Source organism: Haliotis rufescens, unplaced genomic scaffold, assembly GCF_023055435.1.
Source record: "Haliotis rufescens isolate VD_foot unplaced genomic scaffold, xgHalRufe1.0.p SCAF_16, whole genome shotgun sequence".
NCBI classification, from domain to species: domain Eukaryota; kingdom Metazoa; phylum Mollusca; class Gastropoda; order Lepetellida; family Haliotidae; genus Haliotis; species Haliotis rufescens.
In genome coordinates this window covers 16,030,849-16,057,756 of record NW_025963846.1, presented here as the reverse complement: position 1 = coordinate 16,057,756, position 26,908 = coordinate 16,030,849, and the positions used below count along the sequence as shown (strand labels likewise).

General features: G+C 43.6%; 1 protein-coding gene across 1 annotated transcript; it reads right to left on the bottom strand.

Annotated features, from left to right (window-relative positions):
* Window positions 1-3,018: 3,018 nt before the first annotated feature.
* LOC124120902 (amidase-like) lies at window positions 3,019-25,603 on the bottom strand. Its single transcript, XM_046483808.2, has 11 exons — window positions 25,521-25,603; window positions 22,525-22,632; window positions 15,104-15,230; window positions 14,763-14,935; window positions 14,108-14,247; window positions 12,929-13,129; window positions 11,998-12,072; window positions 10,204-10,363; window positions 8,629-8,691; window positions 7,935-8,213; window positions 3,019-7,460 (listed from the first exon to the last, which is right to left on the bottom strand). The coding sequence occupies exons 1-11, from the start codon at window positions 25,528-25,530 to the stop codon at window positions 7,273-7,275; spliced, it is 1,524 nt and encodes a 507-aa protein (XP_046339764.2). The 5' UTR covers window positions 25,531-25,603; the 3' UTR covers window positions 3,019-7,272.
* Between the last annotated feature and the right edge of the window lie 1,305 nt (window positions 25,604-26,908).

The window sequence follows — 26,908 nt, the reverse complement described above, 5'->3', positions numbered from 1 at the left end:
TATTGTTGTCGAACACAGTCCGCTCTTCCCATAACATATAAATGTAAATAAAAGCGACAAAACCTTTTCCATATTCATCAGAAATTTCTGCTAAAACCAGAGTCGATTGTACGATTCCGATTATATCACGAGCATGTGTTTATGAATCAATATCAGATAGTGATGACACCAGGTGTTCGCGAAAAGGTGAGCGTGTCCTGCTCCACCGATGGAACCCGTCACAACCGACTTATGTCATCTTTACCCATATATATGAGAGAGAGAGAGAGAGAGAGAGAGAGAGAGAGAGAGAGAGAGAGAGAGAGAGAGAGAGAGAGAGAGAGAGAGAGAGAATATTATTTAGTATTATGTAACACGAGACGTTGTTATCAACCAATACTCATGTCGTAAACAACCATTGATGTGGAACCACCTCCGTGGTCTAGTGGTAGAGCGTCCGCCCGGAGTGCGGAAGGTCCGGGGTTCGATCCCGGGCCGCGTCATACCAAAAGACGTTAAAAGATGGAACTTGTTGTTACCCTGTCTGGCGATCGGCATTAAGTGGCTAAAACAAAGACTGGTCGGCTCGGAGTCAGTATACTGTGTCTGAGTAGGGTATTCATGTTAAACTGTGACATGGTATCTCAGTGGGCTAGCACTATAAATCGGCATCAGTCCGGACTAGAACAAGCAGCCACACAAACACACACACATGTACATGCACGTCGCTATATAAGTGCAATAATCTTGGACGCGACGTTAAACCCAATTTCACCTCACCTCACCTCACCTCACCTCACCATTGTTGTCGAGATATAAAACGTCAATGCCAGAGAATAAAGTTCCCCCCAGAAAACAGATTCCACTGAGAGTAAAAATCATAGCTGTGAAAATTACATAAATGGATCACTGAAAATCAGGACGCATTAATAAGGAAGGTTGATATCTGGATATCCGTTTGCTGCACACGAAGTAGACATTTTGAGGATTCCAATAATGCACACGTAGCCGTTTCATTTTTGAAAGTTTGACTGTGTTTGTTTGGAAGGGAACATGTACTTTTCCCGACTATAACCAACCCAACACATACACACGCGCTAGGAAAGATACCATATATAATAAAATCATTTCCATGTAGAAAATGTAAATGTTATTATTTATAAGCATTAAAACACCAAAAAATTTTTTTGTTCAACTAGTTTATTATTCAATCCTTTAAGATACACGGCAAAACCTTTTCCATGAATCTCTGCTAAATGCTGTTTCATAATCTCGTGCATATGAATCATGATCAAATAGATTTTATCAGATATCAGATATTTCAGTTTTAAATGAAACTATTCGTTTTTTCGTAAGTCTGAAAAGAGTGGACGAATAGATACTGTATATCTTGAAATTAACGCGAGCGTGAATTAAATGCGAAAAATGCGAGAGGTCTTTGCTCGCACTATCTAAACTTCGCATTAGTGTCTCAGGTGAGTTATCGCTGCTGGGGTCAAGAGTTCTACTCACTCGTGTCAAACTAGGCATCATTGAGGACAAGGAGTAATCTCAGCCTAGGCTAAAACACACTGGAGTAATCTCAGCCTAGGCTAAAACACACTGGAGTGATCTCAGCCTAGGCTAAATTACTCTAGGCTAAAACACACTGGAGTCATCTTAGCCTAGGCAAAATTACTCTGGAGTGATCTCAGCCTAGGCTAAATTACTCTGGAGTGATCTCAGCCTAGGCTAAATTACTCTGGAGTAATCTCAGCCTAGGCTAAAACACACTGGAGTAATCTCAGCCTAGGCTAAAACACACTGGAGCGATCTCAGCCTAGGCTAAATTACTCTGGAGTAATCTCAGCCTAGGCTAAAACACACTGGAGTGATCTCAGCCTAGGCTACACACTGGAGTGATCTCAGCCTGGGCTTTACACACTGGAGTGATCACAGCCTAGGCTTAATTACTCTGGAGTGATCTCAGCCTAGGCTAAAACACACTGGAGTGATCTCAGCCTGGGCTTTACACACTGGAGTGATCTCAGCCTAGGCTTAATTACTCTGGAGTGATCTCAGCCTAGGCTAAATTACTCTGGAGTAATCTCAGCCTAGGCTAAAACACACTGGAGTAATCTCAGCCTAGGCTAAAACACACTGGAGCGATCTCAGCCTAGGCTAAATTACTCTGGAGTAATCTCAGCCTAGGCTAAAACACACTGGAGTGATCTCAGCCTAGGCTAAAACACACTGGAGTGATCTCAGCCTGGGCTTTACACACTGGAGTGATCTCAGCCTAGGCTTAATTACTCTGGAGTGATCTCAGCCTAGGCTAAAACACACTGGAGTGATCTCAGCCTAGGCTAAAACACACTGGAATGATCTCAGCCTAGGCTAAAACACACTGGAGTGATCTCAGCCTCGGCTAAAACACACTGGAGTGGTCTCAGCCTGGGCTAAAACACACTGGAGTAATCTCAGCCTAGGCTAAAACACACTGGAGTGATCTCAGCCTAGGATAAAACACACTGGAGTGATCTCAGCCTAGGCTAAAACACACTGGAGCGATCTCAGCCTAGGCTAAAACACACTGGAGCGATCTCAGCCTAGGCTAAAACAAACTGGAGCGATCTCAGCCTAGGCTAAAACACACTGGAATAATCTCAGCCTAGGCTAAAACACACTGGAGTGATCTCAGCCTAGGCTAAAACACGCTGGAGCGATCTCAGCCTAGGCTAAATCACACTGGAGTGGTCTCAGCCTAGGCTAAAACACACTGGAGTGATCTCAGCCTAGGCTAAAACACACTGGAGCGATCTCAGCCTAGGCTAAAACACACTGGAGCGATCTCAGCCTAGGCTAAAACACACTGGAGTGGTCTCAGCCTAGGCTAAAACACACTGGAGTGTTCTCAGCCTACGCCTATGTCAATTTTGAGTGATTTGAGCCGGGGACTGAGTTGGGCCCCCTACGCTGGTCTTCAGGCAGGGAATATATCTTCAGGTGGAGCTGAAATCTACCAATATAACTCCTTCCCATGGAAATATTTTCTCTTCCTTGTATTCACCTGTTACGGTGGCATCAATGTTTTGTGTAGATTATCATACAGCTCTTGCTCAAAAGTTGTTTGATCAGGGTTACAGCATTCAAGGCCTTACTAAACCTTTCAAACGTGATTTGTTCAACGCAGATGGACTGTTCAAGACAGAGGAACTGTTCTGTTCAACATGGGGGAGAGGACTGTTCAACACGGACGGGACTGTTCAACACAGAGGGATTGTTCGCAACACGGACGGGACTGTTCAACACGGACGGGCTGTTCTCAACACAGAGGGACTGTTCAACACAGAGGGGACTGTTCAACACAGAGGGACTGTTCAACACAGAGGGAATGTTCAACACAGAGGGAATGGTCAACACAGGGGGAATGTTCAACACAGAGGGACTGTTCAACCCAGAGGGACTGTTCTACACAGAGGGAATGTCCTACACAGAGGGAATGTTCTACACAGAGGGAATGTTTAACACGAACGGGACTGTTCAACTCAGAGAGGACTCTTCAACATGGGGGAGGGGACTGTTAACACGGACGGGACTGTTCAACTCAGAGGGGGCTGTTCAACATGGTGGAGGGGACTGTTCAACACGGACGGGAGTGTTCAACACGGAAGGGACTGTTCTCAACACAGGGGGAATGTTCAACACAGAGGGACTGTTCAACCCAGAGGGACTGTTCAACCCAGAGGGACTGTTCTACACAGAGGGAATGTTCTACACAGAGGGACTGTTCAACATGGTGGAGGGGACTGTTCAACACAGAGGGACTGTTCAACACAGAGGGGACTGTTCTCAACACAGAGGGACTGTTCAACACAGAGAGAATGTTCAACACAGAGGGATTGTTCAACACAGAGGGGACTGTTCAACACAGAGGGAATGTTCTACACAGAGGGAATGTTCTACACAGAGGGAATGTTTAACACGAACGGGACTGTTCAACTCAGAGAGGACTCTTCAACATGGGGGAGGGGACTGTTGAACACGGACGGGACTGTTCAACTCAGAGGGGGCTGTTCAACATGGTGGAGGGGACTGTTCAACACAGACGGGACTGTTCAACTCAGAGGGATTGTTCTCAACACAGAGGGACTGTTCAACATGGTGGAGGGGACTGTTCAACACGGACGGGACTGTTCAACACAGAGGGACTGTTCTCAACACAGAGGGACTGTTCAACACAGAGAGAATGTTCTACACAGAGGGACTGTTCAACATGGTGGAGGGGACTGTTCAACACAGAGGGACTGTTCAACACAGAGGGGACTGTTCTCAACACAGAGGGACTGTTCAACACAGAGAGAATGTTCAACACAGAGGGATTGTTCAACACAGAGGGGACTGTTCAACACAGAGGGAATGTTCTACACAGAGGGAATGTTCTACACAGAGGGAATGTTTAACACGAACGGGACTGTTCAACTCAGAGAGGACTCTTCAACATGGGGGAGGGGACTGTTGAACACGGACGGGACTGTTCAACTCAGAGGGGGCTGTTCAACATGGTGGAGGGGACTGTTCAACAAGGAAGGGACTGTTCTCAACACAGAGGGACTGTTCAACACAGAGGGACTGTTCAACACGGACGGGACTGTTCAACACAGATGGGACTGTTCAACCCAGAGGGACTGTTCTACACAGAGGGAATGTTCTACACAGAGGGAATGTTCAACACGAACGGGACTGTTCAACTCAGAGGGGGCTGTTCAACATGGTGGAGGGGACTGTTCAACACAGAGGGGCTGTTCAACACAGAGAGAGTGTTCAACACAGAGGCACTGTTCAACACACAGGGGACTGTTCAACACAGAGAGAATGTTCAACACAGAGGGACTGTTCAACACAGAGGGGACTTTTCAACACAGAGGGACTGTTCTACACAGAGGGAATGTTCTACACAGAGGGACTGTTCAACACGGACGGGACTGTTCAACACAGAGGGACTGTTCAACACAGAGAGAATGTTCAACACAGAGGGAATGTTCAACACAGAGGGGACTGTTCAACACAGGGAGAATGTTCAACACAGAGGGGACTGTTCAACACAGAGAGACTGTTCTACACAGAGGGAATGTTCTACACAGAGGGACTGTTCAACACGGACGGGACTGTTCAACACAGAGGGACTGTTTAACACAGAGGGAACTGTTCAACACAGAGGGACTGTTCAACACAGAGGGAATGTTCAACACAGAGGGACTGTTCAACACAGAGGGAACTGTTCAACACAGAGGGACTGTTCAACACAGAGGGACTGTTCAACACAGAGGGGATGTTCAACATGGTGGAGGGGACTGTTCAACACAGAGGGACTGTTCAACACAGATGGGACTGTTCAACACAGAGAGAATGTTCAACACAGAGGGACTGTTCTCAACACGGACGGGACTGTTCAACACAGAGGGACTGTTCAACACAGAGGGGACTGTTCAACACAGAGGGACTGTTCAACACAAAGGGACTTCTCAACACGGACGGGACTGTTCAACACAGAGGGACTGTTCAACACAGAGGGACTGTTCAACACAGAGGGACTGTTCAACACAGAGGGACTGTTCTACACAGAGGGAATGTTCTACACAGAGGGGACTGTTCTCAACACAGAGGGACTGTTCTACACAGAGGGAATGTTCTACACAGAGGGAATGTTCTACACAGAGGGAATGTTCTACACAGAGGGGACTGTTCTCAACACAGAGGGACTGTTCTACACAGAGGGAATGTTCTACACAGAGGGAATGTTCAACACGAACGGGACTGTTCAACTCAGAGGGGACTGTTCAATATGGGGGAGGGGACTGTTCAACACGAACGGGACTGTTCAACTCAGAGGGGACTGTTCAATATGGGGGAGGGGACTGTTCAACACGGACGTGACTGTTCAACACAGAGGGACTGTTCAACACAGAGGGGACTGTTCAACATGGAGGGACTGTTCAACACAGAGGGACTGTTCTACACAGAGGGACTGTTCAACACAGAGGGAATGTTCAACACAGAGGGACTGTTCAACACAGAGGGGACTGTTCAACATGGAGGGACTGTTCAACACAGAGGGACTGTTCTACACAGAGGGAATGTTCTACACAGAGGGAATGTTCTACACAGAGGGAATGTTCTACACAGAGGGGACTGTTCTCAACACAGAGGGACTGTTCTACACAGAGGGAATGTTCTACACAGAGGGAATGTTCAACACGAACGGTACTGTTCAACTCAGAGGGGACTGTTCAATATGGGGGAGGGGACTGTTCAACACGAACGGGACTGTTCAACTCAGAGGGACTGTTCAACACAGAGGGACTGTTCAACACAGAGGGGACTGTTCAACATGGAGGGACTGTTCAACACAGAGGGACTGTTCTACACAGAGGGACTGTTCAACACAGAGGGAATGTTCTACACAGAGGGAATGTTCTACACAGAGGGACTGTTCAACACAGAGGGACTGTTCAACACAGAGGGGACTGTTCAACATGGAGGGACTGTTCAACACAAAGGGAATGTTCAACACAGAGGGACTGTTCAACACAGAGGGACTGTTCAACACAGAGGGACTGTTCTACACAGAGGGACTGTTCAACACAGAGGGAATGTTCTACACAGAGGGAATGTTCTACACAGAGGGACTGTTCAACACAGAGGGACTGTTCAACACAGAGGGGACTGTTCAACATGGAGGGACTGTTCAACACAGAGGGAATGTTCAACAGAGAGGGACTGTTCAACATGGAGGGACTGTTCAACAAAGAGGGGACTGTTCAACCCAGAGGGACTGTTCAACCCAGAGGGACTGTTCAACACAGAGGGGACTGTTCAACCCAGAGGGACTGTTCTACACAGAGGGACTGTTCAACACAGAGGGAATGTTCAACATGGAGGGACTGTTCAACTTTGTCAACTAGAGCAGTGAGAATTTTAATGTCGTTAAACAACCACATTTGCAAATGTCATTGTGTAAAATCAACGGCACAATATACAATTGCATTACACCTAAACGAGGAACGTTTGTTGTGTGGTGTATTAATGTTTAGCGCACATAGAACAAAGACCCCAGTGCAATTCAGAAACAAAACGCTATCAAATAATGTCCGCCTAAGTGTCTCAATTGAAGACAGTTGCTGTGGAAAGAACTACCAATAGAGACCAGAAAGCGGTACATGTAACTTCATAATTTTCTATTGATGAAAAGAGTTCGATGATACTAGTATACCACTAGTTCCCTCATGTCATCAAATACCGTGAATGTGTTTTTTATTTATTCACATCCCTTATTTTCTCGTATGATCTCGCCACTTGTAGGATTGTTGTCTCGTCAAAATGGCGTCCAACTATCTGCATCCCGACTGGGAGTCCTTCACTGGATCCGGCGTTGATGGAGAGAGCTGGATGCCCGGTGCTGTTGAAGGAGGCTGTGTTGGGGAGCATGAACTTTTGAGGTTCTAGCATGAAAAAGAAAAAAAATGCCACGGCGCTGTAGCTCGTCTGGATATGTAGACACCAGTATGAAAAGACAACCTCTTATCAGGACAGACAAGGGAGTGTATTATTAACCATAATATAACCCACCACAATTGTAGCTGTCAGAAGCCTTAAATAAAGCCTATAATAGGGGCTTATTAAACACGATGGAAGTCGGATCAAAGGAGAAACGGAAGCGCCAAAGGACCAATGTTCTTGCACAAGTCTTTGATAAGCATTTAGAAGTTGGAAGAATCTGAAACGAGGTTATAAACATTATAGAAATTGTTATCCTGTAATGTTCTTGCTGTACCAGTGTTATTCAACATTCTACTCTTTAAACCTGAAAATTCACCTCCTATGGAATAGAAACATCAACGTGCTAAGAGACTCGTGCTATTTTTTATTGAGCATTGTATTCGTTTGCTATGAAAATATATTTGTCAGGATCTTACCGTCGTCCGTTTGGGGTAACTTGGGCGCCTTGTGAGGCAAGGTCGGCATGACAAGAACATCGTATTCTGCCAGAACATCGTCATATGCTTTGGCGAGGACCATGGTCATGTTTTGTCCCATGGCATAGAACTTGTTCTGGTAGTGTCTATCCAGGTACTCGGCCTTCAGACAGAACTTCTTCAGCTCCTTGGACAGGTCCTGCGGGCGGGTATAGAGGCCCCGACTGGTCGCTTCTTGCATTGACACGGGATAGTAACCCTTCCAGAACTGCCCACTGCCTGAAGAGTAAATAGACGCAGGAAGTTTCACATACCATATTTCATTTACCATATGAAATACCTTTTTGGAAAGTGCATGTAGATTAATATTGATTACTGGTAAGTGATACTGATACTGATAATGTACGGTATGTGTATAATATCATGTAATTACGTATGGAGTAATATTTGCGTTTTATCTCAGCAGAATAACTTAGGAATGGCCGTTGCGTATGAGATCTTGCGAAAATATCGGTCGCATAAAAAATTACTGCACTTACATGTGTATGGCGAAGTGCATGTGTGTGTGTGTGTGTGTGTGTGTGTGTGTGTGTGTGTGTGTGTGTGTGTGTGTGTGTGTGTGTGTGTGTGTGTGTTTGTGAATGAACATGTACACGTAGTTCAAGAATGAAAAGAGTCGTAGGCACTTTCTTACCATTCCCCTGGATTAAACACTTGTAAGTTCCCTGCATACATACTGGAGTCCAGATTGCTGGGCCTGCAATAAGAAATTAACTCTAACAAGTAAGTGTGCGCGTATGCAATAAGGAGGAGTTATGATGACTGTATGTATTGCTTGACGAATATGGTCAGAACAGACCCCCCAAAAACGGCACCAAGAATGGTCTTAACCTGTTGTACCAATTGGAGAAATTTGAACCAGGTGTTCGCCGCAATGAGTCCACGCATTGACCACGAGGTGACAATTCAGCAGGCTTGCATGTGACAGATTTTGTTTTCTAAACTGGCCCTTAATAAAACCAATAAGCATTGCTTTTTAGTCTTTTGTTTGACGTCGCGAGATTGAACCATGCAATTAGAATACGACGATATGCTATCTACCAAGTCACCGACCTTCTCCACCCGATCTTTTAGTCGCCTCTGACGACAGATATGGGTTGCTAGGGACCTATATTCTTAGCCTGAATACCCACGGGTTGATAATACGAAAAAGCGACATTATAACCTGTATGTTATAATCTGTATATTAATGTTAACCTGTATATTAATGTTAATTTAAGGGCGGTGGGGGTAGCCTAGTGGTGAAAGCGTTGGCTCGTAACGTCGAAGACCCGGGTTCGATACCTGACATGGGTACAATGTTTGAAGCCCATTTTCCGGTGTCCCCCACCGTGATATTGCTGGAATATTGCTAAAAGCGGCGTAAAAACATAGTCACTCACTAGTATTAATTTTTAACATTATCTTGTAGCAGTTCTGATGTTGAAGTTGCAAAACAGGGGCAATGAACTGAAGTGTACTCGAAGCAATTGTTGATTTCTTCATTATTGATCCTTTTGCATTTACTGTCCATGTGCGATCGTAACAGAACTCGAGTGAAATAGATCCGTGAAGATCCGGGTAGAGAATAGGTCTTCACCAACCCATGCTTGTCGTAAAAGGCGACTATGCTTGTCGTGAGAGGCGACAAATGTGTTCGGGTGGTCAGACTCGCTGACTTGGTTGATTAATATCATCGTATCCCAATTGCGTATATCGATGCTCAAGGTGTCAATCACTGGATTGTCTAGTCCAGACTCGATTATTTACAGACCGCCGTCATATAGCTGGAACATTGTTGAGTGCGGCGTTAAGCGTGAAACAAACGTGTGAAATATCGTGTTGATCACACCACGTTATTGTAGTCACCATTTATCAAGTCAAATCGTCACCATGATGAGATACGCCATTTCATGATATGTAGATATTCATGAGCATGTAGCGTGCATCAGCTGGCCGTGGGGATCGGCTTAGAACACGCATCCAACACTCTTGTCCTTCTTTGTGATAGGAAGCCAATAATTTGCCAACGTGTCATCGTACCCTGACGGCATGGAACATTGTTCATACTATCAACCACTGGTTTGTTGGGTCCAGACTCAAATACATTACTGGCCGTTATATAGCTTAAAACAGACATACAAAAGTGTTTCAGTGATATCGGCTTCATTACGACCTTTGTCATTAAAAGGTTATAAATGTATCTCGGTCACTGAAATGGTTACTGTACCATCCAGATGTATGGGCAGTGATACTTCCTCCACCTCCGCCCCTGCTTCCTTCAGTCTATCCACTTCTCTCCTCACTATCTCCACCACGTCAGGCTCCGTACACACGTCAAACCCTTCCTTCAACACGCCGATCTTCTTGCCGGAGATGCCAGCATCAATCTGAATATGGCAAGTTCATAAGACTCGTTATTTAATAATATCAAGGTATGAATTGCTAAAAAATGGTAATATTTCTCGGGTATCAGCGCGTGATGTCCAATGCGATTCCCATTTTCACATATACTATTTATTCGCGTGTTTTTTCAGGTGAACATTTGACTTGCCTTCGCAAGTGTTTGTGAGGCTACTGGTAGAGCAGGATACCCCTGTCGCGAACACCTGGTATCATCGCTAGTTGATTGTGATTTATAAACACATGCTTATGTCATACGTACAAATGTCTCGGCCTTTAGCAAAGGTTTCTTATGGTTATGGAAATTGCTTTGTCGCTTAAGTTCAAGTCCTGCGGGTCAGTTAAATGTTGGCGACCGCCTCCGTGGTCTTGTGGTAGAGCGTCCGCCCCGAGAGCGGAAGGTCCGGAGTTCGATGCCCGGCCGCGTCATACCAAAAGATGTTAAAAGATGGTACTTGTTGTTACCCTGTCTGGCGCTCGGCATTAAGGGGCTTAAACAAGGACTGGTCGGCTCGGAGTCAGTATACTGTGTCTGAGTGGGGTATTCATGTTAAACTGCGGCATGGTATCTCGGTGTGCTCGCACTATAAATCGGCATCAGTTCGGACTAGTACAAGCAGCCACACACACACGTGCATGCACGTCGCTATATAAGTGCAATAATCTTTGACGCGACGTTAAACCCCATTTCACCTCACCTCACCTCACCAGTTATATATGTTGCCACTTTTAGTTTCAAAACAGTTTCCAGCGTCATATGAAGCAGATTCTGCCTCTCCATGCTTGACAACTGATATTTTATTATACAGCCGAGTTCAATACTCAAAGTAAAAAGTGATCCTCCCCTAATCACTTTTGAAATTTAAAGAAATGTGTCCGAGAAACATTTTTTTTGTTGCTAGTGATTATGGATCTGGTATTATACATCATCCGTGGAGTGAGTGAGTGAGTGAGTGAGTGAGTGAGTGAGTGAGTGAGTGAGTTGGGTTTAACGCCGCTTTTAACACTATTCCAGTTATATCGCGGCGTGTCAGCTTAATGTGGGAGGAAGGCCCGAAGTGATGCAGGTCTCAGACGTTTACCACTTCGGTGAAACCCACGAGCACGGGTATGCTGCTGACAAACATAGAAACATAGTCGGGATGAACCAGGATTCGAAACCATAATCATAAGTTTCTGGCGTGCCCAAGGGACGCAAATTCTGCACAGCGAATTGCGGCGCCTTAGACGACTTGGCCACCCGTGCCCCCCCCCCCCCCCCCCCCCCCCATCATCCGTGGAACATAATGACCATAAACATGTTCTGCATAGGGTTGTCAGGCTCTGCGACTTGTCTCATTGCTTGTCACCATGCCCTATGACATATTTGCTTCCATTCTTTGGTATGGCTGGTCCAGACTCAATTACACGTACTAAGAGTGAGTGAGTGAGTTTGGTTTAACGCCGCTTTTAACACTATTCCAGTTATATCGAACCGCAGCGCCTAAGACGACTGGGCCATCCGTGCCCCCACACGTACTTAGAGGCTGCTGTGATATAGCTGATGCACTGCTGGCCTTACAATATTGAGTCACTCACTCAAAAGGTTCGGTTAATTTAGTAACGCCTCATGCCCACTCACCAGTTTGGAGTACTCAGGCACCACAGTTTTTGCATACTGTCTGGGATCTCTGCCTTCGTCATAACCTGCGAGTACCTGGAAAGTACAATTCTTGATAGTTTTTAGTTTTGAAGGCGTGAGCCCTACTCCGCAAAGTGTTGCTGGTGCTGCTAGTGTTTATCGATGCAATGGTTGTTGGACAATCTCAGTGTCTCCAGAGTTGTCCGGTATTCGTATCAACGCAGGATGTATATTTCGATTGTATACTGTGTAGTTTTGTAATTACATTCCAAATAGTGTTCATCCCCTCGTTTGATGGTGTTTGTTGTAAAAAGGGCAGAAGCGATTTGACTAATGATACGAAAATTAGTCCTTTAATAAGATACAGATCAGTCATTGCCATCTATTTGAACACTTGTCCAGTTTGCCTGATCCAGAAATGCCCGAAGGCCAAGGTGGCGTGACTTCGTATTCATGGTGACATTGGTGGAGCTTCATCAAAGAAAATAAACCATAGTCAAAATGTTGGATCAATATAAGTCAAAATGTTGGATCAATATCAGTCAAAATATTGGATCAATATAAGTCAAAATGCTGGATCAATATCAAACAAAATGCTGGATCAATACATTGCGAACATTGGAAGGTAAATAGTTAAGGTTGAACACTTACAGCATTTCAATAACATTCACAATATTACATTTATATTAAATACGAGTGAGTGAGTTTGGTTTTACGCCGCTTTTAGCAATATCACGGAGGGGGACACCAGAAATGGGCTTCACACATTGTACCCATGTCGGGAATCGAACCCGGGTCCTCGCTTTAACCACTAGGCTACCCGACCGCCCCACACTAAATATGAAGATATATCAATTTATTAGTAGATATACATATATTTGGAATGACGCCTTGTTTCTACCCCCTTCACAGTTACTGATTCTTTACCTACCTCCAGCAGCACAGCGCAGTCCGCGACTGTTTTCGTCATGGGTCCAAGGTGATCCAGGGTTGTCTCCAAAGACATAGCTCCGGTATAGGGGACCAAACCAAATGTCGGCTTCAGTCCCACAATGCCACACCAGCTGGCTGGGATTCGGATAGACCCTCCCTGGTCTCCCCCAAGCGCCATGTCGACCTCACCTGATGCAACCTGCAACATATACGAGTCTTTCGTGAGGGATATGATGGCTGATAGTATTTTGAGCATTCCCTGTCACTACTAGTGAGTGAGTTGAGTTTAACGCCGCTTTTAACATTATTCCAGTTATATCACGGCGTGTCAGCTTAATGTGCGAGGTAAGCCCGAAGTGATGTAGGTCTCAGTTTACCACTTCGGTGAAACCCACGAACACGGGTATGGTCGAACCCACAATCATAAGTTTCTGGCGTGCCCAAGGGACGCAACTCTGCACAGCGAATCGCGGCGCCTTCGACGACTGGGCCCCCTGTGCGCCAACCCCCCCCCCCCCCCCCCCCCCCGTAACACACACACACACCCGTCCCTGTCACTTCTTACATGAAGGACATAAAAGCGACAAGCTCCTTTCTTTTTTCAACAAAATATCGATTGTACGAGCATGTGTCTATGAGTTACTCTTAAATACTAATGATACCAGGTGTTCGCGTATCCTGCCCCATTGGAGTCACCCATCAGAAACCCATGCAAAGGCAAATCAATTAAATCAAACCATGAATCCTATGATCGAAAAGGGAATTACATCGGACTTCATTTTTGTCCCTGGTGCGTTAAATTTGGTAATGTCCTCCACATGTCTATCATTAAACATTTTGAAACAGTATTAGAACTGTCAAGGCAGAAAGCTGGCCCAATCATTCACTCATTCGACACCCGTGAAGATTCCGGTGTAGAATAGGCCTTCAGCAACCCATGCTTGCCGTAAAAGGCTACTATGCTTGTCGTAAAAGGCGACTAACAGGATCGGGTGGTCAGACTCGCTGACTTGGTTGATGCAAGGTCATCATTCCCAATTGCGTTGGTTGATGCTCATGATATTAATCACTGGATTGTCTGGTCCAGACTCGATTATTTACAGACCGCCGTCATAAAGCTGGAATATTGCTGAGTGCGGCGTTAAACAACAAACCAACCAACAACCAACAAACATACCAGAGCCCCGCTGCCAGAGCTGGATCCCCCTGTGTTTCTCGTCTCGTCATGTGGGTTCCTCACAGGCCCGGCGTCACAGGTGAAACTTAACCCACTCATACAGAGGTGTTCACAGTTGGATTTGCCCACGATTCTGCCACCTGATGGAAATAGAATCCGATGACACAGAACGGATGTGATTGAACCGCTTCTTTAAGACAATACATCTGAGTGGAAACAATACATAAAGTTTCGAACCCGTGAAGATCCGGGATAGAATAGCTCTTCAGCAACCCATGCTTGCCGTAAAAGGCGACTATGCTTGTTGTAAGAGGCGACTAACTGGATCGGGTGGTCAGGCTTGATGACTTGGTTGATGCATGTCATCGTATCCCAATTGCGTGGATCGATGCTCATGGTGTCAATCACTGGACTGTCTGGCCCAGACTCGATTATTTACAGACCGCCGTCATATAGCAGGAATATTGCTGAGTGCGGCGTTAAACAACAAACAAACAAACAAACATAAAGTTTCGACTGTCTCGATGTCCCATGCATGCAGATCCTAAAAACATCGAGAGCATGGCTGAGAGGCTTGTGGATAAATAATCATCATGGAATTGGAATCAAAATATCTGTGATACCTTAAGTTCGGAATGGAAACGCTCTTAATTACCGGCATCCAGGATTCTCGTGACTACAGTAGCGTCGAACTCGGGAGTGTATCCCTCCAAGATTTTACTTCCGTTCATCATCGGAACCCCGGCCACGGCTATGTTGTCCTTGATGGCGAATGTTTTACCTGCCAGTTTCCCCGTGTCGGCGCCTTTGATGTTACAACGCCAGTACCTGTGAGAATTCAGAAATACCCTCTGTTGTGATCACATGGTCTATTTGAGACAGGTATCAGTGTTCATGGGTACAGTTCCTACATTGGTACGTACATGTGCGTCATGCATGACAAACAATGACACTCATGACAAAACAATGTACTCCCAACATAAAAATGTTTATTACCAGGCATTGTGTGGATTTTTCTCCTGTACAGGTCTGTATCCCGGGGTTCGAGGATAATTGACCGGAAGTGATGGTTGCGGAAGCTGTGAGACTCGCAGGAGTGGACGTGCGGTGTTTTTAAACTCCGCTGTAAATGCAATTTGAGAATGTTAACTTCATGAAGACAATTTCATTACTGTAGTGTCTAACCATTACATGGGTACAATGCCATGATATAATATTGCTAAAAGCGGCGTAAAACCATACTCACTCATACACTCACTAATCTATCAACGTTTTTCTATGAAATACGGGAAGGTGAACATATAATGCTTTTCAGTGAAACAAATTTACAGTAATGCGTTGTTATGGAAATATTGTCATTTCGTCAAATCAACATCCATGTCAATCAATCGAAGTGTTCCATTACTTGTTGAAGTCCGTGGAATCTAATGTAAACGCAGTGTTTTGGAAAATAAGGATAAAGTATAACGATGATCTGATATCGGTCAATAACCATCTGATAGCCAATTCCCTTCCACCGATTAACATACCTGAACTAGAAATAAAGGAGACCAGTGAGATCTGTTTCATATTTAGATCTATGCATAAACATTCAGAGTGACAAAACACTTTCCGCAAGCCTGTATGACAAGAGGGGTGACTTCAACTTTCTGATAGTCAGCTTTCCCTTTATGTCGAGCAATATTAATTCCTATAGCTCTACAAAACACTTTCCGCAAGCCTGTATGACAAGAGGGGTGACTTCAACTTTCTGATAGTCAACTTTCCCTTTATGTCGAGCAATATTAATTCCTATAGCTCTACAAAACACTTTCCACAAGCCTGTATGACAAGAGGGGTGACTTCAACTTTCTGATAGTCAACTTTCCCTTTATGTCGAGCAATATTAATTCCTATAGCTCTACAAAACACTTTCCGCAGGCCTGTATGACAAGAGGGGTGACTTCAACTTTCTGATAGTCAACTTTCCCTTTATGTCGAGCAATATTAATTCCTATAGCTCTACAAAACACTTTCCGCAAGCCTGTATGACAAGAGGGGTGACTTCAACTTTCTGATTGTCAGCTTTCCCTTTATGTCGAGCAATATTCCTGTAGCTCTACAAAACACTTTCCACAAGCCTGTATGACAAGAGGGGTGACTTCAACTTTCTGATAGTCAGCTTTCCCTTTATGTCGAGCAATATTCCTGTAGCTCTACAAAACACTTTCCACAAGCCTGTATGACAAGAGGGGTGACTTCAACTTTCTGATAGTCAGCTTTCCCTTTATGTCGAGCAATATTCCTATAGCTCTACAAAACACTTTCCACAAGCCTGTATGACAAGAGGGGTGACTTCAACTTTCTGATAGTCAGCTTTCCCTTTATGTCGAGCAATATTCCTATAGCTCTACAAAACACTTTCCACAAGCCTGTATGACAAGAGGGGTGACTTCAACTTTCTGATAGTCAGCTTTCCCTTTATGTCGAGCAATATTCCTATAGCTCTACAAAACACTTTCCGCAAGCCTGTATGACAAGAGGGGTGACTTCAACTTTCTGATAGTCAGCTTTCCCTTTATGTCGAGCAATATTCCTGTAGCTCCAACCTACATTGGTGTCTACACGCGTATGGGAGCGTCACACCACCCATGCACAGAAGTTGTTTGATCAAGATTACATTCAAGGACTCATTCAAAGCTTTCAAAAAGTTTCATGGAAGACACGTGGATGAGTGAGTGAGTGAGTGAGTTTGGTTTTACGCCGCTTTTAGCAATATTCCAGCAACATCACGGCGGGAGACACCAGAAATGGGCTTCACACATTGTACCCATGTCGGGAATCGAACCCGGGTCTTCGGCGTGACGAGCGAACGCTTTAACAACACGTGGATGACATTTCCAAATTTGACGGATCAGTGACAAGAATGATGTCCGATGCAATTCCTTGTTTTGTCTTCTACCATCTGTTCCCGAGTTTTGCAGCTGAACAAATGACTTGCCGTTGCATGTGTTTGTGACGTGTGCCACCGGTGGGGCAGGATACGCTCACCTTTTAGCGAACATATCGTGTCATTAATTACTATTAGATAGTGATTCACAAACACATGCTCTTGATATAGTCAGAATCTAACAATGGCTCTGCTTTTAGCAGAGATTTCTTATGAAAATCGGAAGGGTTTTATCGCTTTTATTTATTGAAATAAAAAGAATTGTCAAGACTGCCATCGGTCTCAACAGATTAAGACGACGTTTGAGCAAGAGTCGTATGACGCTCTTCGAATCTTCGGAGAATGGGCTTGCTCCACTGTAAACACTAAATGCTGGAGCTGCTGTATAAAATTGCTGTCAGTTCTACAGACTCAGGAAATTAATGTGAACAATACATGGAGTGACTGGATGTGACGGCCGTTCGACCCCATGGCCACGTCCTACCAAATGACGTTCAAAGATGAGTTGTTGTTACCCGACCTGGCCCTCAGCATTGAGGGGTTAAAACGAGGACTGATCGGCTCTGAGTCAGCATAATGTGGGGTATCCATGGTGTATTGTGGCATGGCTTCTCAGTGTCAGGGCTAGTACAAGCAACCACACGAACACACGCACAGGGTCAGCAGTTCGTGACTGTGACTGTAGAGTGGAAGGTACGTTGTATATATAGTTAGATTAGAGGTGGTGTAGGTGGTATATTTACCGTGTCACAGGTTTTGATTGACATTTCGTGTCAATGAAAACTGCTGAAAATTGAAATATATCCGAGTCAAAAAGAAAGAACATGTTGTATCATTCATTGCTCACATTACCACGATTACGATACTGATAACATCTCACTGTACCAATTACCGTACCGTTATTACGATACTGATAACATCTCACTGTACCAGTGACCTACCGTTATTACGATACTGATAACATCTCACTGTACCAATTACCGTGCCGTTATTACGATACTGATAACATCTCACTGTACCAGTGACCTACCGTTATTACGATACTGATAACATCTCACTGTACCAATGACCTACCGTTATTACGATACTGATAACATCTCACTGTACCAGTGACCTACCGTTATTACGATACTGATAACATCTCACTGTACCAATTACCATACCGTTATGATGACAGTGAAACATCTCACTGTACCAATGACCTACCGTTATTACGATACTGATAACATCTCACTGTACCAATTACCATACCGTTATGATGACAGTGAAACATCTTACTGTACCAATGACCTACCGTTATTACGATACTGATAAAATCTCACTGTTCCAGTGACTATAATGTTATAACGATACTGATAACATCTCACTGTACCAATTACCATACCGTTATGATGGCAATGATAACATCTCACTGTACCAATGACCTACCGTTATTACGATACTGATAACATCTCACTGTACCAATAACCATACCGTTATGATGACAGTGATACCACCTCACTGTACCAATGACCTACCGTTATTACGATACTGATAATATCTCACTGTACCAATTACCATACCGTTATGATGACAGTGATAACATCTCACTGTACCAGTGACTATAATGTTATTACGATACTGATAACATCTCACTGTACCAATTACCATACCGTTATGATGACAGTGATAACATCTCACTGTACCAGTGACTATAATGTTATTACGATACTGATAACATCTCACTGTACCAATTACCATACCGTTATGATGACAGTGATAACATCTCACTGTACCAGTGACTATAATGTTATTACGATACTGATAACATCTCACTGTACCAGTTACCGTACCGTTATGATGACAGTGATAACATCTGACTGTACCAGTGACTTTACCGTTATTACGATACTGATAACATCTCACTGTACCAATGACCTACCGTTATTACGATACTGATAACATCTCACTGTACCAATTACCATACCGTTATGATGACAGTGATGGCTATAACTATATTACGATACTGATAACATCTCACTGTACCAATGACTATACCGTTATTACGATACTGAAATCACTCCACTGTACCAATCCTATGATTGCTATAACTATATTACGATACTGATAACACAAAACTATATTGTGATACTGATAATACCGCTCTATACCTTTCTCGTGTTAATGGTACTGGTATTGGTGCAGATAACACCCCACTGTACCAATCCCATGCTGACTACAGTGTTATCATGATACGGATGACATCTTCCCTAGTGTCCTATTGAGGTCGTCTTTCTACACAAGAGAGAAAGCACTTGCCCTACATACATCCTGTGTTTACCAGAAATTTATCATGATAATGACATTGTAAGGGTGAAACGATACACCGATATTCCGATGCATCGCGATACTTGACCCACGATACGATATACGATAAACGTAGGCCCATTTATCGATACGCCACGACACGGAACGCAAATCTCAAGTACAGCGTTTCCTCGCTATTGTGCCTTTCAATAAACCGCTCACTTGGTTATAGCGCGCGGTAACGCATGGCTCCCCAAAACGTACTTACATTTTTAATAAGCTCAGGTTTTACACCGACAGATGTTTTTCCCCATCTCAAAAAACATTATCAGCTGATCCCCGCAAGCACATAACAATGGAAATACCTGTCAGCAAATCCGAACTGAAGTACGCAATTCAATACCATTATCATACTATCTTGTTATTAAAACGTGTTCATTGTATATCTGGACTTGTGTTTGTAATATATTTTAAAAGTTTTTTTCAAAATTTCATCTAATATTGTTGTCATTAAGTTATGTGAAATCGTGTGTGAAGAGATACAGCAACCACGGCCAGATTACCGCTTTTAACACATTGAAACGAACTTTAGTTGCTAGAGAATGGATACATATATTAAAAATGCCATACTTTGACTCGTTAAAAGTCATATTTGTGGCAATTTGGCTAATATATGTCAACATAACGTTTTCGCAATCGAAACACATGTAGCACGGGAAGTCCCTAGGGTAACTGGTCAAATTGTTCCATACGTATAAATATCCTGCAACAGCAATCACCAGTACCAAAATGCTACACTTGTGGTTCTTATAATTTTAAATATATATATAGTAAAAGCTGCAACTAAGGTAACACGATATTGGAATATATTATTCCTGATAAAACAATAATTTCAGATACAATTTCTTCGACCATTGCATCAAAATTCTTTGACGTTGTATCACTGGTGGAGCACATTAATTATTTTCTGGTGTTTGAACTTTGAATTGTTTTTAAGGAAAGTTACAGTTCGTTTGACTCCAAATGAGAACGATGAATTGCAAAATAACTCGAAATCCAGAAAAGTGTATGAAACATCAATACGGTACTTGACCATGAATACCCTGTACCCAACAAAATCTGAATTTTGTTTAATTTAAGACCAATGACTGAAACTATCATGTAATTTTGTATAGAAATGTGTACATGACACGTAGGCCTAGGGGGACAAACCGTGGAAGGAACAGCGCAAGCACGGTCTGCACGTGCTACACAGTGACCGTGTTCATTCAATGACAAGATGCGCTACTCAGCATATGTTAAACAGTTGATGTTGAATGTGTATGATTTCTTAAGAAGTGAAGCAGATAGAGCAAAGCCTTTTTACGCAATTAATAAATAATTTTCTTGAAACGAGCTTCAAAAGCTCGTGGTATGTCCCCTCAGAAACTGAAAAATGTTGTTAGTCGACGAGATACAAATAGTCAGGCCAAGGAGGTAGGGAACATGTCAAAACCACGCAAGGTTGATAAATTAGACAGTTTTCAGAGGGATCAAGTCAGACGTGCAATTGTTACACTGCACTCAGAAAATAAGTACCTGTCCCTAAGAATTTTGAAGAAACACCTTGAAACTGACCATGATTTACGTGTTACAAAGTACAAACTATGGCAGCTGTTGCATACATTTGGTTACAAATACAAAAAGATAACTGGAGAAAATAGGGTTGTGTTGTGTGAACGGTCTGACATTGTTCGTCTCCGAAATCATTACCTTCGTACCATCAAGCAGAAACGTGAAGAAGGATATGAGCCCGTCTTCTTAGATGAGACATGGGTAAATGCGTCACACACAGCCAGCAGTCAGTGGGTACCCAGTGGTGACTCTAAGGAGTCTGGTAGAAAGTTACCAATGGGAAAGGGTGAAAGACTCATAGTTCTCCATGCTGGTTCTACTAGTCAGGGTTTTCTCCTAGACTGTGACCTCGTCTTTAGAGCCAAGGCCAAAGACAACAGGGACTACCACACAGAAATGAAAGGCAATGTATTTCTGGAGTGGGTGAAAGATAAATTAGTCCCTGCTTTACCTACCAAGTCTCTCATTGTCATGGACAATGCACAGTATCATAGTGTGCAGGATCCAGAAAGCAAGACTCCAACCTCTAAAAACCGTAAAGGAGACATGGTTACTTGGCTGCAACGGAGGAACATTACCTTTCTTTCTCGAGCGACGAAACCACAGCTCTAGGAAATCATCAAAACTATGAAACCTGACCCCGTGTATAAAGTTGACAGTTACATCAAGGGTCAGGGTCACGCTGTCTTACGACTGCCACCATATCACTACGACCTGAATCCAATCTAGTTGGTATGGGGCATCGTCAAGGGTGACGTTGGACGATCGAACACAACGTTCAAATTACGAGACGTTGAACAACTCGTAAAGGAATCCCTTGGTCGGGTTACAGTAGAAACATGGAGGTGTTGTGTGGCCACAGTCGTTGACGAGATAGAGCCACGTTATTGGTCACGAGATGGACTACGGCCAGCAACAATCCAACCTATAATAGTGGCAGTCAGTTCAGGCACCAGCAGTTCCGACGACGAGATCTATGGCATGAGCGAGTCAGATTGCGACTGAAATTATCCTGAGACGGACCCTCTAACGCTCTGTCACTTCCCCTACCACAGAACGTGCAGTGCATGCGTGCTTGCGCTGTGCCTTCCACGGTTTGTCCCCCCTACGTGTCATGTACACATTTCTATACAAAATTACATGATAGTTTCTTAAAGAACTTCATCCGTCATGGGTCTTAAAATAAACAAAATTCAGATTTTGTTGGGTACAGGGTATTCATGGTCAAGTACCGTATTGATGTTTTATACACTTTTCTGGATTTCGAGTTATTTTGCAATTCATCGTTCTCATTTGGAGTCAAACGGACTGTTTTTTTGTAGAGAAAGTTCCACTTTGAAGCTGAACAACTTCAGTAGTCTTGTTATTGTAAAATAATTTTGACTGTTCCAAAATCATGAAAGGTTTAATCTTGACAAGTCATGCTTTAAGTCTCTTTTTTTTTATCATTGCGTATCGAGATACTTATTGTATCGTGACCAGAATATCGAGATGCGTATCGTATCGTGACCTTCCTGTATCGTTGCAGCCCTAGACATTAGTAGTGGTTTAACGTTCTTCCCCTTATCCCGCCTTTGAATGCGCTTACCTTCTACAACCTGAAGATCGTCATCGGTGCATTGCAGCCTCATCTCCTCTGACAGTCGGGTCAACTCGGCCAGTGACGGATACGCCACAGCCGGAGACTGGTATAGACCTGGTATGGGACACAACGTGTATAACATATTAATAATTTCTTTTGACTGAGATGTTTTTCATATTTAATACCCTCATCCCCAGCCCCTTGCGCCATTGCATCAGATTTTTCAAGCATGTATCATATGGAATAATTCATATCAATGTATCATGGAATAATTCATATCACTTTATATTCCATGTAACTGGCATAGTATTGCATGATCACAGTATATTCATATGTAGTTGTATTAAACATGTATCTGCTAGGTATTCCTGATAATCATGGTATATTGCATGGAACTTTATTTCCAGAATTACATACTCTGAATTTTAGGTTTATTTCAGCACACTCAGCATTCGAGTAAAAAATTGCATGGCAGCAATGATAGTTTCAGTAGTGCCGTTCACCCAAGATTTAGTTTGTTTGTTTGTTTATTTATTGTTTAACGCCGCACTCAGTAATATTCCAGCTATATGAAGGCGGTCTGTAAATAATCGAGTCTGGAGCAGACAATCCAGTGATTGACATCATGAGCATCGATCCACGCAATTGGGATACGATGACATGCATCAACCAAGTCAGCGAGCCTGACCACCCGATCCGGTTAGTCGCCTGTTACGACAAGCAGTCACCAGTATAATGGGCACAGGTCTAAGTAAAGCTACATACATGGAAGTTGTAGAGCATGGTGGTATGAAAACAGTACGTAAATAGTAAAAACAATCGTAATTACACTAGTAAAGAGCGTAAGGTCATAGCGTCTTTGATAAATTTCACACATAAAGACAAGGTTTTATAATCGGAAGATTGGGGTAAAATACCAGTGGATTTTTTAAATTAATATTTTAAAAATATGTTCGTCTTTAAACATCATAAGCCGAGCAGGATAACATAAAATTGATCTCATCTTCTACAATAGTTTTACAAAAAGAACACATCTTAAACGTCTCGCGATACCCTCCCTCCTTCCAATATTTTTTTTATGATTTGTCATTCTTCTGTTCTCCTATACTTACTTATGTCAAGTATACATTTTGATCAATACAACCAAGATCTATACAACCCCTATCCATACAACCCCTATCCACACAACCCCTATCCACACAATCCCCTAACCACACAACCCCCTATCCACACAATCCCCTATCCATATCCCTATCCCTATCCATACAACCCCTATCCACACAACCCCTATCCACACAACCCCCTATCCACTAAAAACCCCTATCCATACAATCCCCTATCCACACAATCCCCTATCCACACAATCCCCTATCCATACAACCCCTATCCACACAACCCCTATCTACACAATCCCCTATCCACACAACCCCTATCCATACATCTTAAACGTCTCGCGATACCCTCCCTCCTTCCAATATTTCTTTATGATTTGTCATTCTTCTGTTCTCCTATACTTACTTATGTCAAGTATACATTTTGATCAATACAACCAAGATCTATACAACCCCTATCCACACAACCCCCTATCCACACAACTCCTATCCACACAACCCCTATCCACACAACCCCCTATCCATATCCCTATCCATACAACCCCTATCTACACAACCTCCTATCCCTATTCATACAACCCCTATCCACACAACCCCTATCCACACAATCCCCTATCCACACAACCCCCTATCCACACAACCCCTATCCACACAACCCCTATCCACACAACCCCCTATCCACACAACTCCTATCCACACAACCCCTATCCACACAACCCCCTATCCACACAACTCCTATCAACACAACCCCTATCCACACAACCCCCTATCCATATCCCTATCCACACAACCCCCTATTCCTATCCATACAACCCCTATCCACACAACCCCCTATCCACACAACTCCTATCAACACAACCCCTATCCACACAACCCCCTATCCATATCCCTATCCATACAACCCCTATCCACACAACCACCTATCCCTATCCATACAACCCCTATCCACACAACCCCTATCCATATCCCTATCCATACTACCCCTATCCACTCAACCCCTATCCACACAATCCCCTATCCATATACCTATCCATACAACCCCTATCCACACAACCCCCTATCCATATCCCTATCCATACAACCCCTATCCACACAACCCCCTATCCATATCCCTATCCATACTACCCCTATCCACACAACCCCTATCCACACAACCCCCTATCCATATCCCTATCCATACTGCCCCGATCCATACAACCCCTATCCACACAACCCCCTATCCATATCCCTATCCATACTACCCCGATCCATACAACCCCTATCCACACAACCCCCTATCCACACAACCCCCTATCCATATCCCTATCCATACTACCCCTATCCACACAACCCCTATCCACACAACCCCCTATCCATATCCCTATCCATACTACCCCGATCCATACAACCCCTATCCAGACAACCCCCTATGCATATCCCTATCCATACTACCCCGATCCATACAACCCCTATCCACACAACCCCCTATCCATATCCCTATCCATACTACCCCGATCCACACAACCCCTATCCACACAACCCCCTATCCATATCCCTATCCATACAACCCCTATCCACACAACCCCCTATCCCTATCCCTATCCATACTACCCCGATCCATACTACCCCGATCCATACAACCCCTATGCATGCAGACCGGACATAGTACATGGTACAAATGCAATAACCTTGAACCCAGTTTCGCCTCACAAAACATTGTCATATAAACAGCCGTGATACCCACTCGATGTCAGTTATTCTCTACAATCGTCATAGAATGAACATTCTCTAGCAAAGCCCTTAACTTATCTTAATGTCGCATTTGATAAGAAATGCACTTGTCGGAAATTAATATGTCTAAAATGGCTATAACATGAACAATGATTTGAAGCCAATTTAACAAGTACGTACCTTCCGCCATAGTGTTGTCAGCGCGTTGTTGACCTGTGACGTGAAGGCCAGTGAGCCTGTTAGCCTGCAGAATACTATACACAGAGCTGATATGGCACTGATAAACGTGCTACATATCACGTGAGTACACCAGCCGAGTTCATGTCAATGTCATATACCGTTCAAGGAGCCAACTACAATGGGCCTGGGTGGGTTGTGTGGGTGAGGTGATTATAGTCTTGGAAATTGAGGTAAATATGGAAATATTTTTGCTTGGGTTAATCTCACAAACATGAACTGTGTTTACAAATTGTAGTTTCAGTGATAATGGTTCCAGTATCGTTTGTGATGTTTGATTATTATTATTGATAATAATAATGCTGATGATGCTGATAATCATAATAATAATAATGATAATAATCATCATCATCATAAGTGCATTTATAATGCGCCAGATTCCATTCACCAAGTGAGCATTCGCTTTTCATTCTCATCTCCCTGAGGATCATACAACCCATGCTGTCTATGAGGCGCTAGAAGGTTAACATCCACAATGCCATCTCATCCCATCGGGTACCCACTCACTGCTGGGTGAACAGAGGCAAATTTCGACCAAAGTCACTTGCCCAAGGAGACACCACATGTGGTACACGTGCTTCAGTGTGGGACAGGACCGAAGCCCTAGAAACTCTCGGGAGTCAAGCTGCTGAACGTGGTCACCTATCCAAGGACGTTCCTTAACTTCACCTGATTTATGATCTGTGCGCTGTGCACAGGACCACGTGCCACGTGCATAATGCAATTTCACATGTAATTATATTTTGTGTATTTCAATGCTTAAACAGTTCGGTATGTCTAATTATGAACCGTGTTTATGATTCTAAAATTCACTTCAACTGACAATAGGACGACTTTAATTAGTATTCCCTGATATGTACAACAGGTATCGTCATGCTCATCCAGGTGTGAAAGTGGTAGGGTGACAGGTGCATATACCTGTGTTTTGATATCCTTATTTATGAACAGCTGTTCACGGGAAAATTGTGTAAAATGCATTCTTATTGTTTTTGCAGCTCAACCACACTTTTAACTATCAAAATCCGTTAACCGAAAAGGAAGTTTTACTCATTTTCTTTCTTTTAAAAAAAATAAATGATTTCAATGCTTTTTCTTGAGTGAACGGACCCGTAAAGATCCAGGGTAGAATAGGTCTTCAGCAACCCATGCTTGCCGTAAAAGGTGACGATGCTTGTCGTAAAAGGCGACTAAGTGCAACGGGTGGTCAGGCTCGTTGACTTGGTTGAATCACGGGGTTGTCTGGTCCAGACTCGATTATTTAGCTGGAATTGTGAGGCGTTAAACAACAAACAAACTGATGTCATAAGTTCGAATGAGATCATGCCTAATAA